This window comes from Canis lupus, chromosome 15 (assembly GCF_048164855.1).
Source record: "Canis lupus baileyi chromosome 15, mCanLup2.hap1, whole genome shotgun sequence".
In the NCBI taxonomy this organism is placed as follows: domain Eukaryota; kingdom Metazoa; phylum Chordata; class Mammalia; order Carnivora; family Canidae; genus Canis; species Canis lupus.
Genome location: NC_132852.1, coordinates 60,242,824 through 60,259,970, shown reverse-complemented (window position 1 = coordinate 60,259,970; position 17,147 = coordinate 60,242,824). Strand labels below are relative to the sequence as shown.

The following is a 17,147-nucleotide window of genomic DNA, read 5'->3' as shown; positions in this document are numbered from 1 at the left end:
TTTTATTTATTTATGAGAGAGAGAGAGAGAAGCAGAGACAGGCAGAAGGAGAAGCAGGATCCACGCAGGGAGCCTGATGTGGGACTTGATTCCAGGTCTCTAGGATCATGCCCTGGGCCGAAGGCAGGTGCTAAACCACTGAGTCACCCAGGGATCCCTATTTGTTGTTTTCTAGGACTGTTTTGGTCAGTCAATATTCTATTATGAGATTTGTGCAAGTTTTGTGTAGCTGTTATTCATTTTCATTTAGGTGTACTGTTCCATTGTGTAAATACACTACAAATCATTTATCCTTCTGTCAATGGCATTTGGTTGTTTCTGGATTTTTTTTCTAATATGTATATACTCTCACAAATATTCTATATCAGACAAAGTGGACTTCAGAGCAAAGAAAGAATTTTATAATGGTAGAAGGGTCAATTTTTTAAGAAAACTTAATTCCTGATATGTGTGTACCTAACAACAGTTAGACTAAAGTTTTTAACCAAAAAAGCCACAAAATACATGATGTAAAAGCTGATAGAGCTGCAAGGAGAAATAGATGAATCCATTATTATATTTGGAGACTTCAACATCCTTTTATCAGAGGTGAGCAGATGGAGAAGATAGAAAATCAGTAAGGATATAATTAATCTGAACAGCATCACCAAACACCTGGATCTAATTAATGTCTATAGACTATGTAATCTAAAAATAAAAGAGTACACATACTTTACAAGCTCACATGGAATATTCACCCAGAGAAATCACATTCTAGGGGCACCTGGGCGGCTCAGTTGGTTAAGCATCTGCCTTCAGCTCAGGTCAGGATTCTAGGGTCCTCGGATTGAGTTCTGTGTTGGGATCCCTGCCCAGTAGTGAATTTACTTCTCTCTCCCATTCTGCCCCTCTCTCTGCTCATACTCTCTCTTTTGTGCACTCACACTCTCTCTCTCAAATAAATAACTAAAATCTAAAAAAAAATCACATTCTGGGCCATAAAACATACCTTAACAATCTTAAATGAATAGAAATTACACAAAGTATGCTCTCTGACCACAATGGAATTAAACTAGAAACTAATAAAAGAAAGATAGCTGGAAAACCTCTCAAGTACTTGGAGATTAAACAATACATTTCTAAATAACACATAAATCAAAGAAATCTTAAGAGAAATTTTTAGATACTTCAAAGTAAATGAAAAGGAAAATACAGCTTATTGAAACTTGTGAGATGTAGCAAAAGCAGTGTTTCAAGGGAAATTTATAGCATTAAACACAAATGTTAGAAAAGAAGAATGACCTGAAATCAATAATCTAAGCTTCCACTTTAGGAAACTAGAGAATAAGGAACAAATTAGATTTGGGGCACCTGGGTGGCACAGTTGGTGGAGGATGCAGCTCTTGATCTTGGGGTCATGAGTTTGAAGCTCATGTTGGGGAGTGGAGATTATATTAACTACTACTAATAATAATAATAGAATAAATAAATTTTAAGAAGAGCAAACTAAATTCAAAATCAATAGAATAAAAGAAATAATAAAAATTACAGCAGAAATCAATGAAATTGAAGACAAGAAATCAGTAGAGAAAAACAATGAAACCAAATGCTGATTCTTTAAAATAAAGTCAGTGAGGGGATCCCTCGGTGGCGCAGTGGTTTAGCGCCTGCCTTTGGCCCAGGGCGCGATCCTGGAGACCCGGGATTGAATCCCATGTAGGGCTCCCGGTGCATGGAGCCTGCTTCTCCCTCTGCCTGTGTCTCTGCCTCTCTCTCTCTCTCTGTGACTATCATAAATAAATAAAATTTAAAAAATAAATAAATAAATAAAATAAAGTCAGTGAAAGTGATAAACCCCTAGCCTGGTTTACTCAGACAAAAAAGAGAGAAGACACAAATTGCCAATCTCAGAAGAGGGACCATCACTGCTGATGCCATTGGAGTAGGTACACTAGACCTAGATGATTTCAGTTGTGAATTCTACCAAACATTTATTGAAGAAATTGTACTGATTCTCTACAATCTCTTACAGAAGATAGAAGCAGAACAAATACTTCCTAATATATTCTATGAGGTCAGCATTACCGTAATACCAAAACCAAAGCCATTACAAGAAAGAAAAAATACAGGGACGCCTGGGGGGGAGGCTCAGCAGTTGAGGGACAGCCTTTGGCTCAGATTGTGATCCCAAGGTCCTGGGATTGAGGCCTTCAACAGGCTTCTTGTATGGAGCCTACTTCTCCCTCTGCCTATGTCTCTGCCTCTCTCTCTGTGTCTCTCATGAATAAATAAAATCTATTAAAAAAAATAAAGGAAAGGAAAAATACAGATCAATATATCTCACAAATTTTAATGCAAAAATATTAACAGTTTGAATTCAATGATGTGTAAGAAATTATATATGATGACCAAGTGGAATTTATTCCAGGTTTGTGAGACTTGTTCAAAATTCAAAAATCAATTAATGTAATTTATCACATAAACAGGCCAGAGAGGAAAAAGTGTAATATAGATACAGAGAAAGCATTTATGACACCCATTAATGGTAAAAACCCTCAGCAAAGTAGGAGTAGAGGAAGCTCCTCTTCAAAAGCCTACAGCTAACAAACACTTAATGGTAAGAAACTAGAGGCTTCCCTAATTCAATCCAGAATCAGGCAAGAATGTCTTTTATGACTCCTATTCAACATCTTACTGGAACTCCTTGGTCATACAATAAGAACAAGAAAAGGAAATAATAGATATACAATTGTGAAGGAAACTTTGTTTGCAAATGACATAACTATTTATGTAGAAAATCCCAAAGAATCAAATAAAAGCATCCCAGAACTAATAAGCAATTATGGCAAGGTTGTAGGACAGAATGTTAAGACACAGAGGTCAAATGCTTTCCTATATACCAGCAATGAACACTTGGAATTTGATTTTTAAAACAGTAATATTTACATTAGCACATAAAATTGAAATGTTTAAATATACACATATATAAGAATAATATGTACAAGATCTATATAAGGAAAATTACAAAACTGATGAATGAAGTCAAAGATATAAATAAATGAAGAGTATTCCATGTACATAGACAGGAAAACTCAAAATTATCAAGATATCAATAGTTCCCAACTTGATCTGTAGATTCAACACAATCCTAATCAAAATCCCAGCAAGTTATGTTGTGGATATGAACAAACTAATTATAAAGTTTATATGCTAAGCAAAAGACCCAGAATAGCCAACATAATATTGAAGAAAAGCAAAGTCAGAAGATTGATACTACCTGACTTCAAAAGTTATTCTAAAGGGACAATAATCATGATGGTGAGATAATTACAAAAGAATAAACAAATAGATCAATGGAACTAATCTCTGACCTTTGATAAGGAACAAAGGCAATCAATAAAGGATACTTTTGTCAACAAATGGTGCTGGAACTAGACAGCTATAAATAAATAAATAAATAAATAAATAAATAAATAAATAAATACACAGGTCTTATGCCATTCACAAAAATCAACTCAGAATGGGTCATAGACCTAAATGTAACTGCACAACTATAAGATTTCTAGGTTACGGCATAGGAGAAAGCTTAGATGGCCCTGGGTTTGGTGATGAGTTTTTTCAAACAACACCAAAAGTACGACCCATGAATGAAAAAATGGATTCAGGGGGACTTCATGAAAATTTAAAAACTTCTGCTGCAAGAAAGAGACACAGACACAGAAGAGAAAGACAAGACAAGCCACAGACTGGGAGAAAATTTTTGCACAATGCATATCTGATAAAGAACTGGTATCCAATCTAAAATAATACAAAGAACTCAAATTCATCAATAAACTAACGCAATTTAAAACTGAGCAAAATATCTGAACAGACACCTTATCAAAGAAAGTACACAGATGGCACATAAACATGCACAAAGATGCCCAATGTCCTTAGGGAATTTCACATTAACAGGGCCGTAGGGGCAGAGGGAAAAGAATATAATTCACCACTAAAATCAAACAAGCTACCAATCCATGAAAAGACATGGAGCAAGCCTATGTGCATATTACTAAGTGAAAGAAGCCAATTTGGAGATCTGTATGGCATTCTGAAAAAAACACTTTGGAGACAGTAATAAGATCCGTGGCTGCCAGGGATTAGGAAGGAGAGAGGGATGAATAAAGCAGAACACAGAGGATTTTTAAGGCAATCAAACTATTCTGTATGATACTAGTACGGTAGATACCTGACATTATACATCTTTCAAAATCCATAGATGTACAATGTTAACAGTGAATCCTAAAGTAAACTATGGACTTTGGTGGATAGTAATATGTCAAACAACTACCTCAGTTGTAACTAATGTACCACTCTGGTGGGGGATATTGGTAGTGGGAGAAATCAGAGCCTGTGTGAGGGCAGCAGATGGGAACCCTCTCTACTTACTATTCAAATTTGCTGTGAATCTAAAACTTCCCTAAAAAATAAGGTCTAAGAAAAAAGAACTCATTGGATGGTCTCAGTAGCAGAATGGAGGAAAGAAGACAGAGGAAAGAGTTAGTAAACCTGAATAGATGTCAGTAGTAAGTAATCCAATCTCAAAACAGAAATTAAACATATTTTTTTAAAAATTAGAAGGGGCACCTGGGAGGCACAGTGGGCTAAGTAAGTGTCCGATTCTTGGTTTCAACTCAGGTGGTGATCTCAAGGTCATGAGATGGAGCCCCCTGTTGGACTACATGCTGGGAGTGGAGTCTGCTTAAGATTTTCTCTCTCTCCCTGCCCCTCCCCCACTTCTTAAATAAATAAATCTTTTTAACTAACTGCTTTTTAACTTGGGTCTTTGTGGCTCACTGACAAACCCCATTTTTCAGTTTTTGCATTCCTTCACCTACAAGATGACTCAGACTATAAATAAACATTGATGGGGAGACTTTTATAATATTGCAGGAACAGTGTACCAGCAGTCAGGTCATAATCTTGTATTCTATAATTCTTGAAAAGCTATTTTTGTTCCCACAAGCCTCAGACCTCCTTCTTCTGAACCCTGTTGTGAAAATTAAATGAGAAATTACATGTAAGAGACATAGTAGATACTCAAAAATAATCTCCATTATAATTAAAATCATTTGTGAATTTAGAGCAGAAAAGAGAATAATAATCTACAAGCAATTCTTTTATTGAATAAAAATAGGTTAAGTCAATTTATTTTGACAATATCAATATATAAAGAGTAATTTCAGCCATTTCTCACACTCAAAAAACAATCCAATATTTAAATTCACCTCAATTTAATCAAGATGTGTAATAAATTAAAAATTATTTTAAGGGGACACATGGGTGGCTCAATGGTTGAGCATCTGCCTTCAGCTCAGGGTGTGATCCTGGGATTCCAGGATCAAGCCTCACATGGAGCTCCCCGCAGGGAGCCTGCTTCTGCCTCTGCCTATGTCTCTGCCTCTCTCTCTCTGTGTCATGAATAAATAAATAAAATCTTTTTTAAAAATTATTTTAAGAAATATGTGAGGGTTCTAGTTCCAGGTAAGATGGCTCTCCCACTGAATACAGTGACAAAATGTGAAATATATATGTGAAAGTTATTTCAGGAATCTGAAAAATAAATAGTAGCAGGTAGATGTGGAAAGAGACAGCAGAACTCATGTACCACTGGAGTGTCTCAGTATCCCTCCCACCAATCTGAAAGTGAGCAAGAGGGTGGCGGAAGAGAGAAATGTGGTACATCCAGACAATAGAATATAATTCTAAGATTTAAATCTTTTTAAAAAGGAAAAGAGGAAAGTAGCAGAGTAGAGAGCTCTAGGGCTCTGTCCTTTTATTAAAAAAAAAAAAACAAGTAATGAGTTGGTAAAGCTGTCAGCCTCATTTTTTGCAGAACTTTGGAGTATAGTCAAGAGTCTAAAACAACCAGTAATAAGCATAGTGAAGAAAGAAGCTGCTGCTTTGCATTAAGAGAGAGGGCTGTGGTGGTTCCAATGACCTGCTGGCCATCCCCCATAAGCCTGATCTGTGGCAGCCATGAGGACTAAGCCCATACTCCTGGTACAGGATGCTAGGGCCATAGGAACCAATGGAGATGTTACTCTCAAAGAATCATCATTGTAGGTCCCAGCCTGTCTGGTGGCACCGTGAAGGAACACGAAAGGGCTTGCTTTTATTTTGCCTAACTCAAGCATTCCTATGGGACAAAGGCAGCTGCCTAGGAGGCTTTTGCTCTGTGTACTTAAAGACAGAAAATGTAGGGGTACCTGGCTGGCTCAGTCAGTGGAGCATGCGGATCTTGATCTTGGTCATGAGTTTGAGCTCTGTGTTGGGCATAGAGAGTATTTAAATATATAAACTTGAAGAAAAAAGATAGAAATTTTGGCTCTGGCAGCCTTAAGTTAGTTGTAACGACCAAAAGACTGAAAAGCCTGAGAAAGAAAAAATTGGGAAAGGGGATATGTGACGGTGGGGGTGGGGGCACTTTAATCATGAAAGCCACACATATTCTCAGGGCTGGTGAAAAAGGTCAGAAAGGCCTGAGAACACCCTCAGCTTTCATCTCTGACTGGCCTTCAGGCTCTATGCAAGCTGGAAGCAAAGACTAAGGCAACATGGTAAGCAGCGTGGGAAAGCAAAGTGATGCCCCCAAAGGAGCCAATCTGCAACACTAAGAGAATTTGTAGGGTTTTTTGAGGCAAGCATTAAAGGAAACTGTCAAAACACCAAGTGACCATGATCACTAAGATAGCCAAACACAGCTTTCACATGACAAACAGTATAGACTTGCCAAAAATAGAGAAGTCAATAAAAAAAGCAAATAATAACAACTCACAAACAAGCAGCAGAAACAAACCCCAAGGAAGAGGAAATATCTGATTTCTAGAACAGTCACACTGCAATATTCAAAATCTCCAATTTTCAATCAAAAAATTACAGAATGTGCAAAGAAACAAGAAAATATGGCTCATTCACAGGGAGGAAAAAAGGAAATTATGAATGTCCATGAGGACACCAGGGCATTGGACTTACTAGACAAAGACATGAAATCAACTCTCTTAAATATGCTCAAAGAGCTAAATAAAGTCACAGGGAAAGAACTAAAGGAACCAGGAAAACACCATCTCACCAGATACAGAACATTACTAAAGAGACAAATTATAAAAATGAATCACACAGAAATTCTGGAGATTAAAAATATAATCATTGAAATGAAAAAATAACTGGAGGGTTTCAACTGTAGATTTGAGCCTGCAGAAGAATCCAGGAACTTGAATATAGATCCATTGAGATCATCCAGTTCAAGAAAAGAATGAAAATAAATAATAAATAAATAAATAAATAAATAAATAAATAAATAACCAAACTTGAGACACCTATGAGAGACACCATTGATACACCAACATATATAAAACAAGAGTCCCAGAAGGAGAGGAGAGGAAGAAACTAAAAGAATGTTTGAAGAAATAATACCCCAAACTTCCCAAATTGGATGAAAATCATGAATCTAAATATCCAAGAAGTTCATTTAGCTACACACCAAAAAAGTCAAAAGTAATAAAAATAGAGAAACATATACTAGCCAGCATCTTAGCACACAAAGGTGTACAATAAGTATTTGTTGGATCAATTTGCAATGTTGAAGACCACTATGGCCCATGTTCCATGCTCCCCAACCTACTTGAAATCGTTATATCCCCCGGCTGCTTATGTATCTGTAAGCAAGAATGATGGCCCCAGAGAGCAAGTGAATTATAAGCAAACTTCAGCACATTCTCACCATCCTGAACATGGTTATCTTTGAGGTCACAGAGTCCAAAGCTCACGTTTTACACACAGCACAATCTTTTGGAGAAAAGGCATAATAAACATTGGTTAGTTGTTTCTCTACTTGCTACTTCTTTCCTTTTCCTTAACAATCTCCAAATTCTGCCCAGATAAGATTAACCCTAACTCTAAACTTAGAAATGGCTTCTAATTATCTGCAGGTGATTAATCTTTTATTTCCTTTGACCATCATGATTGGCAGTGCAGACCAAAAAAACCATGCCTAGGTTGCTGTGTGAGCAATGAGGTAAATAAAAATCTCTTTTTTCTGGAGTCTGTATCTGGAATCACATCACTCCATGGGCCAGGCATCATCTTTTAACAATAAGGGGGAAGTCGGCTGAGGGGGAAGGAAACAGAGACATGGACTGGAGGATGAGAAACTGGTTCCTGGCCATATTACTTATTTCTCTGGCCCAGTGTTTCCCAAACTTAACTAGGTAATAAAATCCTAAACCCCTTCCTAGTCCTGCTGCATTAGAATCCCCAGGCTCATTCACTGGGCGGGGGTGGGGGGTGGGAGGATTATGGCAAAAAAGGCAAATCCTGGGAAACTGTTGTAGTCTCACCTGAAGCTAGCCCTAAGATTGAAGCTTTCAAAAATATGAACCAATAAATGTCCTTTATGATTTAAGAGAATTTGAGACCGGCATGTTATTTGGCAATGAAAGCATCTTCACTGGTAGAAACCAACTAGACTTTTTTTTGTTTTGTTTTGTTTTGTTTTCCCTCTTTTCTTTGTAGAGAAGTAAGAATCAACTGTCAATGGGTTATGTTATTTACATGCCTCTGATAAAGTTCAAAGGACAAGCTCAGGATTTTCAAAACAACCTAAAAAAAAAAAAACAGATTGAGAAATACATCTGCTAATCTCTCTTCCCTCCCACTTCTCCTCCCTCTGGCTCTCCTTTCTTTAATTAACTAGGCCCTAGAACATCTTTTCTAAAAGACTTCTCTAGAGGCATCCAGAATCACTCCTAAAAACTTGAAACCCAAACTCCCTCCAGGATGTACCTCAGTGCTGCAAATCACCGCATACCCTTAAGTGATGGAAACAGCATTCCTATCATCGGTCTTGGGACCTACTCAGAACCTAAACTGGTAAATTTCTCTGTCTCTTTTTTTTAACTTTCCTAGAGCATAATGTTTAATTAATTGTGTTGATCTCATTGATTTACTTTTCATAATAATGAAAGTAATCTTCAAGGAGTACTATTTGGCATCCCTGAGTATTGAACCAGAGGTTAAAACTATACCAGTTTATAATTTAAAATTATCTTGAATTAGAAAATGAGACCTTTCTTCTTCCTTTGCTGAAATTTAGCTGAATGCTGATCATTAGAACCAACTGAGGCACATGAAATTTCTGAATTTATTACTTGTGGGGTTTTAGAAACTTATATTTGAGACTTTCTACTTTAGTCTAAGAAATACTTGGTAAAAACCTACCAGGTGTAAAGACCTAGTCTTTAGGAGCTTCAAATGTAAGGAGAACAGTGTCTGTGCTGCCTAGGGATTAAAAATCAAATAGAGGAAGCAGACTCTAATAGCTAATTGTAGAACAATGAAAATAACAGTAAATGCTATCCTAGAACTATAAACTATCTCTCTGAAAATACAGAAAAGAAAATCGTTAATTTGACCTTCACCCCCTTGACAGTAGAGTCAAGTCAAAGGGGCTATGTGAACACCGCCACCCCCCACCCACCTCCCCTTCCACTCCCCCCCCCCCCCAGTTTGTTTCCCAGACTTAGGAGTCTCTCATGTTCTGTCTCCCTCCCTGATATTTCCCACTCATTTTCTCTCCTTTCCCCTTTATTCCCTTTCACTATTTTTTATATTCCCCAAATGAATGAGACCATACAATGTTTGTCCTCCGATTGACTTATTTCACTCAGCATAATACCCTCCAGTTCCATCCACGTCGAAGCAAATGGTGGGTATTTGTCGTTTCTAATGGCTGAGGAATATTCTATTGTATACAGAGACCACATCTTCTTTATCCATTCATCTTTGGATGGACACTGAGTGAACCCAAATTTCTTGTAAAAGTGTTTCATGCCTATGGACTCAGGGAATTTGAGATGGAACCAACTCCTAGTATCACTAAGCACTCTGTGCATTATCCCACCTCATGATGACTAATGAAAAGTAACACCTACAAATTATCCATGTGACTTTCTCCTTTTGAAAGCTTCTCAGAATGTTTTCATACAGGGATGCAATAATCTATAATAACCTCCCTACAGCTCCATCTGGGAAGGCCCCAACAGATGAGAGTTTGGGTCTTACTCCTTTTTTTCAGTTTTGATAGAAATTAATCCTGTTTTTATGAACATCAGCCCATGGGGTTAATAATCCTTATTTATCAAAAACTTTAAGAAAAACTCAAGAATGTTACCAGATGTGCAAATGACACAAATTCAGGACCAATGGTAAATATTTTGGAAAATGGACAATAATTTAGTTTGACAGATATTTATTGTGTGCCCACCAAATGCAGGGCATTTTTCTAGGTAGCATAGGGATTGAAACAATGGTTTAGAAACAAGGGATTTAAGTGGAGTGACTGAGGATAAACACACACACACACACACACACACACACACATATAACTAAAATGTAAGGAAAAGCTGAAGTGCTTTAAGAGAGAGAACACTGGTTCAATGTTAAAGTAGCAATGAGCAAATCCAGTTATGAGGTAGATCAAGAAACATCAAGTTATGGGGAAGGAGTGGTGATCTGGGAAGTAGATTGGGAGTCATAAATGATCCTGTATTCTTTCCTGGGTGGCCCTTGTTGGTAGCTAAAAGCAGGTTTCACAGTCTGAAGAGTGAGCCAAGGGCTTTGTATCTGGGACAAAGGAAAGGTGAAGTCCAAACCCTTGATGAGTAGTAAGGGAGAGCCTGAAAAATCAAGTCTGTTCTGCCCCTGAGCTGGAAGGGGATGGGGGGGAGGGGATATGCTTAGGACTCCTTCTCAGGTTTTTGCCATCCTTTAAGTATTCCTCACTTTCTCTTCAATGCCCATCAAATCCCCTCCTCTCAACCCAGGAAAACTTATTTCACATTATACCAGGCATTTTTATTATATCCTGGGTGCAACATGCTAAAGGAAAAGAATAATGCAATGACACTTGTGAAAGCACGGTAAAAGAACTTGATTCAAGGGCAGGTGCTGTTGTGATAGGTCTAAGAACCACGGCAATGGGATTTTGCAGGAGTGGGGGAGCAGAGAGGTTGAGCTCCCACTTCAAATACAGCATGGGAATTTACAGCAAAGGAGCAGGGTGGGGGTCAGTGGCTGGAAAAATGCTGAGAGAAAACATCAGGGATAAGGGCTAAATTGGTTGATTAACAGGATTCTTGCTATGACATTGCCTGGGCGATGGTGGCAGTTGAGGGTTCCTGATTAGACAGGGAGAGAGATCATACATAGAGGGCAAGGAGTTGTTCCTAAACTGACTTATCAGGATTCTTGCTGAAGTCGGTTGATGCAAAAACAAAAGAATCTTTGTCAGCAGTCGGAGTGGTTCCATATCCTCCACCTAAAGAGACCAGGAACCAGACAGCAAGCACAAATAAGTGTCCTGAGGAGGTAAGTCTATTTCTGTGTTTTGTTCTGCTTTCCCATTCTGATAGCAGGCATGAGTGCAAGAATCAGCAAAACTGGAGACCCCACTGACCAGTCCAAGGATAGCACCTTCTCCACTACAGTCAGTTGTATGCACAAGCAAGGGTGCAGCATGGTCTGACTTTCTAACAATTTTCAGAAAACATTATAAAGTAATTATGAATTTTTAGGTAATGGCAACTCATTTATGGTTTTGTAAAATGTTCTGTGGGCTGATATTCTGAGGGTCAAGAATTCAGTTGGTGTTTGTTTTTACTTTAGTACAGTGTATATCCTGAGTTCTTTCCAATACCTGTGATCCCCTCATACTCACACACCTGCCACAGAAGCCTTGGCTTTTAAAAATCAAACACCAAGAAATGACCTCTGCATTTTGTTTTATACACACACACACATATCATTCCTCTCCAGAGGCAATTAGTGCTACACATCAAGCTGCAAAAAATAGTTTGGGCCGGGTAACAACAACAACAAAATACCAGGGAGCAAAGAATGGGTTTCTTTTTCAAAAATATTAACCTGTCCAAATTACAATGAATTAAAATGAGAAGAGACAGAACACATAGAGATCAGGTGAGAAGGCTTCTATAATAAATCAGGCAAAAAAGAACAAAGACTTGAACGTGGTTGGTAGCTCTGAGGAAACTAATTTGGCTGGAGCCTAGGAAGGAAGGAACTTGGCCGAAGACCACACATCATTGAGGGAAGCTCTACAAAGCTTGGCAACCAATTGGATCTAGGCTAAGGAGAGCAGATGGTAGATCTAAGGCCAAAAATGATGTTTTAGGCCCAAATCTAAGGCTTTGAAACTTATTGAGTCAAATCTAAGGCTTTGAAACTTACTGAGTCACTTACTCCCTTATTTTTTTATCTACCTCCTTTTCTTTTTTTAACATTTAAAATTTTGAAGTACAATGGACTTAAGGCGGGACAAATGCTTTTTGTCGCTCCTTAGCTATAAGATCCAAAATTAGAACATACCAGACCCCAGAAACTCTGTGTGTGCCCTTCCCAACCTGAAAGCCTTCCTCCCTCAAGAGGGGATTGCTCTTCTAAGTCTTACGGTGATGACTTTTCTTGCTTTTTTTTGTAAGAATTTTCTAAGAGTTACACAACTGTAACATACATTTCTATACAATTTTTGAACTTCACATGAATAGAAACACTGGTTGCCCCATTTTTTTCTGCTTCTTTTTCTAAATATAATCTTGTAAAACTCACCCATGTAATTAATCACGGTCTTTGGCCATTTTTATTGCTGTATGACTGCTTAATCATAAGAATATGTCAGTATCCATTTCACTGTTGATGGGCATTTGAATTGCTTCCAGTTTGGGGCTTTGCAGACACTATTTCTAGAAAGAGTCCTACACAGGTCTTATTGCACACATGTATGAATTTAGCTAAGATATACATGTAAGAGTGGAACTGCTGTCCCGTGGAGTACAGTATCTTCAATTTTAGGAGATGATGTCAATATAAATAATTTCCAAGGTATTCGTATAATTTGCACTTCTTCCAACAATGTATGAGGGTGGCTCTGCTCCTCATTCTCATCAACATTTGGTGTCTTTTTAATTAATGTCATTTTATAAGTGTAGAATAAACTCTTATTGTGGTTTAATTTCCCTTTCCTTTACTCTAGATGAAATTGGCCAGTTTTTCCTATTTTTATTAAACATTTTTGATATCTTTCACGAAGTGTGCCTTCTGTGCATTTTTCTTTTTTGGATTTCTCTTTTCTTCTTGATAGTGGATTTGTAAAATATATAGTATGAGACCTTTGTCAGTTACATCTATGCGAAAATACCCCTTCCTATTTGTCTTTTTACGCTTTTAATGGTGTCTCGATGAACAGAGTCTATTTTCATAGTCCCGTTTATCGCTCTTAATGTATGTATCATTAGTACTCTCTGTAGCTCAAGAAATCCTTCTTTACCCTAGTGTCTTCTTGGGTTGGGTCCTCTGGAGAACAGCCTCTGAGAAGGAGACTTGCATGCGGGCGGCTCAGCGGAGAACACTCTCAGGACTCAGGCCTGTAGAAGGGAGAATAGCAGTTCCTACAGTGGGAAGAGTGCACTGTGATCCGGTCGCTCCTTGGTCCCACAGGGTGCTCTGGAGGGGGCCACGGGGTTGTGCTGGGTTGGGGTGCGAGAGCCAGCCTGTTCTACCCTGGATCGCGCGTGCAGGGAATCAGACGGGAGTAAGCAGCGGCCCACACTGCTGGCAGCTAAGCCAAGGAGGGCGTCTGCCCTGCGGCACCCGCCACCGCCACTACGGCTACCGGAGGTCTCCTGAGCCTGCGGGCTTCGTATGCGAAGTCCACCCCCTGGGAGAAGCGCTCCCAGAGTGGTTTGGTCTCTCCCCTGGAAAGGTCTTTAACGAGGTAGGTTAAGAGGAACTAGCTCCTGCTCGGCAGGTGCCGCCGCCGGGCGCCGCCCCGCTCCCCCCGCCCCGGCCCGCCCCGCCCCCGCCGCCTCCAGCCCCGCGGCCGCCCCGGCTCCAGCGCCCGAACCCGGGAGCCGGAGCGCGGGGAAGGGGAAGGGGGACGGGAAGGGCCAGGACCGCGCGGCCGGCGGAGGGGCGGGCGCCGCTCCTGAGCCCGCCGCTCCGGTCTGGGGCCGCCCGGCTGCCTCCTCCTTCCTCCCCCCTGGGCTCCCGCCCCCGGCCCCTGCGGGGAGGGCACGCCCCGGCGGCTGAGCGCGAGGGGGAGGTGGCGGACCTCCAGGACGGCCCGCCGGAGCGTGACCAGGACGGGGACTCGTCCACACAGCCGGGAAAGCCCCTCTGACCGCTCGGACCAACTCCCCAGATCGCACGCGGAGGCTCGTCCTCAGACACATCTCAGGCTGCGCAGCCTGACCCGGAGGGGTCCAAGTCTCGAGTCCAGACGACCCGGCTCCCCACCTCCTGGCATGAAAGCCGTGGAGTTTGGTGTTCTCAGTGCCAAAAAGGAGCCATCCGGCCGCGGGGCTCAGGCGGACCCGGCCCAGGCACTGCTCCAGAGCGCTCGGCCCCAGCTGCGCGCCCCACTCCAGCGCGACCACGCGGGCTGCCTAACAGTCCGGGAGGCCCCGCCGGGGGCCAGCGGGGCGTGCTGCGCTCAGCTCCCGGTGCCACCTGCCACCGCCGCCTGACGCCGGGGGACGGAGGCCAGGGACCCGCCCCGCCCGTGCCCCAGGACGGCTGGCGCCGGGACGGGACAGGGCCCATGGAACCCCTGTGTCCAGATCCGTCTCCTGCCAGACCAGAGCAACTCTAAGCAGACGGGGGCCAAACGCAAGACCCAGAAGCCTGTGAGGAGCCTTACACCTTCGAGATCCCCCTCCTCCAAGCTCAGAGGAGGACCCTGCTGCCAACCGTGGTGGATTTTGAGAAGTTTTCCCGCCATCGTGTCATTGGGAAGGTGTCGGTGCCTCTGTGCGAGGTTGACCTGATGAAAGGCGGGCATTGGTGGAAGGCGCTGGTCCCCGGCTCTCAGAATGAAGTGGAGCTGGGGGAGCTGCTTCTGTCACTGAATTATCTCCCCAGTGCTGGGACACTGAATGTGGATGTCATTCGAGCCAAGCAGCTTCTTCAAATCGATGTGACCCAAGGTTCAGACCCCTTTGTGACAATCCAGCTGGTACATGGACTCAAGCTTGTGAAAACAAAGAAGACATCCTTCTTAAGAGGAACACTCGATCCCTTTTACAATGAATCCTTCAGCTTCAAAGTTCCCCAAGAAGAACTTGAAAATGCCAGCTTAGTGTGTACAGTGTTTGGCCACAACATGCCAAGCAGCAATGACTTCATCGGAAGAACTGTCATCGGCCAGTACTCCTCGGGCCCCTCTGAATCCAACCACTGGCAGCGGGTGCTCAACACTCACCGCACCGCCGTGGAGCAGTGGCACAGCCCGAGGTCCCCGGCTGAGTGTGACCGCGTGTCTCCCGCCTCGCTGGAGGTGACCCGAGGGCTGCAGGGAAAGCAGCTTTCATTTGTTGGAGGGAAAAAAAAAAAAAGGAAGAAAATTTAAGACAGAAAAAATGTGTCACGTGCCTATTATATCCACAACGCAAACACACATACACAAATCCTCTGAGAACTGAGAGGAGGCTGACTATTGAACACAAAACGGTTGCCCTCAATGAGCAAAGCCTGAGAACTTTCTGGAAACCCCATCTGTATGTCACGAGCGGAGTGGACTCTGCTGTGAGACTTACTGGCAGTGCTTGCTCCTGTTGATACCCCTACCCCCAAATGCACTTTCAACCCTCAGGCCAGAGAAAGGGCCTCCCCAAGGGTGCCAGCCTCCATTGAGATGAAATTCTCTAAGAGCTTGGCCAGTGTGCGGGAGGCCCGACCCCCACACCCAGCATGCACAGCTGCTGACTGGGTGGCTTCTGAACAGCCTGCTGTTCCCTGGGGTTCTTCAAACCTGATACCTTTCTCCCAAAATGTAAGTACTTTGTCTTCTCTTTAGTAGACGTGATAGATTAGACTCTGAAGAAACCAAGTGGCTTCCAAAAATATGCCGGTGTAAGAAACTCCCCTGGCTTAACTGAACTTGTCCTCATGTCATCCTACTCCTAAGGACCCCCTGTGGGTAGTATGTGAACGCTCTCATGTGTGTGCCCTCGCAGGTGAACACGTGTGTGTCCCTGTGTGTCCTCCTGGTGAGCAAGGCGCTCGGCGGGACCTCAGCCCTCCGCCCTCCCTTCTCTCTGCCTCTCCCAGTGAAATCTCACCCAGTGTCCTCCTGTCTGTCAAGACCCCACCTTCAGTAACAGCATGCGCGTATATCAAGTAATCAGAATATGACAGAGCAAAAGTAACCTTATTTGACCGATTCGTGGTGATTGTGGCACCCAGAAGACCTGCAAAGGACAGCTACGTGGATTAAAATGGCCACCACACTCCCATCCAAGATGACTCCTTCCTTTGTCATACTCTGAGCATCTCTCTGTGTTTGTGTGTGACCCAAAGTCATTTTTCTCGTGCTAAGGAATTAGTGTAGTTAGAATAGATCTTTCCCTGTTGGATGCTTCTGTATCGTTCCCACAGCCTGTTGTCTGGCGTAATGGGGAGCTATTTATTGAAATTAAAGATTATTTATTTGTGCCATGCAAAAAAAGGGGGGGGGAGGGAATAACTCCTGCCATGAAAGCTGTCTTCAAGTTACAACTTAATCTCCTTCCTGAACTACCCATTCTAGGTTTCTTGCATCCTTATCCAACATCTCTTCTGGGCTAGGTGGCTTATGAAGCTAGATGCTCATCTCTGAGTTGTAAGAGTTCCTGGTCAACCAGTCCTTCTCAGATTATGGTGCTGCTCTTAGCTGTTAACTATCAAAATTGGGAAGGGGTGTATCATTGGATGCCCTAGGTACCCAACATTCTCCTCCTTGGCTCATCATGTAACAGCGGAGAAGCCCTATCTCCTCCTGTGAGAAGGTCACTTACCCCTGCCGGCCTGGCAACATCTTTCCTCAAATACTGAACTCTTGAAATAAGCACCCTGGGTTCCCCTGGGAACTAGGACCTAGAATCCACAGAGCCTCAAATTCAGGGATGAGAAGCACACATTTTCTAAGTGAGTCAAAGGGAATAATGCTAAGCTGAACCACTCCAGCTGCATTTTCAGATTTGTGTATTCCACTTAATGGAGACACAGGACTATATAATGGATGATGACCTAGGATATATGTTACCTCCTGGAAGGTGGCACTGTATCCTTATAGGACT

At 41.9% G+C, this 17,147-nt stretch overlaps 1 protein-coding gene and 1 pseudogene across 15 annotated transcripts in view; both read left to right on the top strand.

Moving 5' to 3' along the window:
- Nucleotides 1-17,147, top strand: part of LOC140605330 (aldo-keto reductase family 1 member D1) — a 126,795-nt gene that overhangs the window by 61,801 nt on the left and 47,847 nt on the right. For 12 of the 15 annotated variants that reach the window (XM_072777620.1, XM_072777621.1, XM_072777619.1 and 9 more), the window contains one exon: nucleotides 8,714-8,889. In XM_072777620.1, the coding sequence (XP_072633721.1) occupies nucleotides 8,797-8,889 (93 nt within the window). In that variant the 5' untranslated portion in view covers nucleotides 8,714-8,796. Of the gene's footprint in view, nucleotides 1-6,427; nucleotides 8,229-8,713; nucleotides 8,890-15,610; nucleotides 15,863-17,147 lie in introns of those variants that run through there. The other 3 variants (XM_072777622.1, XM_072777611.1, XM_072777607.1) reach the window with 3 other exon arrangements.
- Nucleotides 14,559-15,451, top strand: LOC140605377 (synaptotagmin-17 pseudogene; annotated as a pseudogene).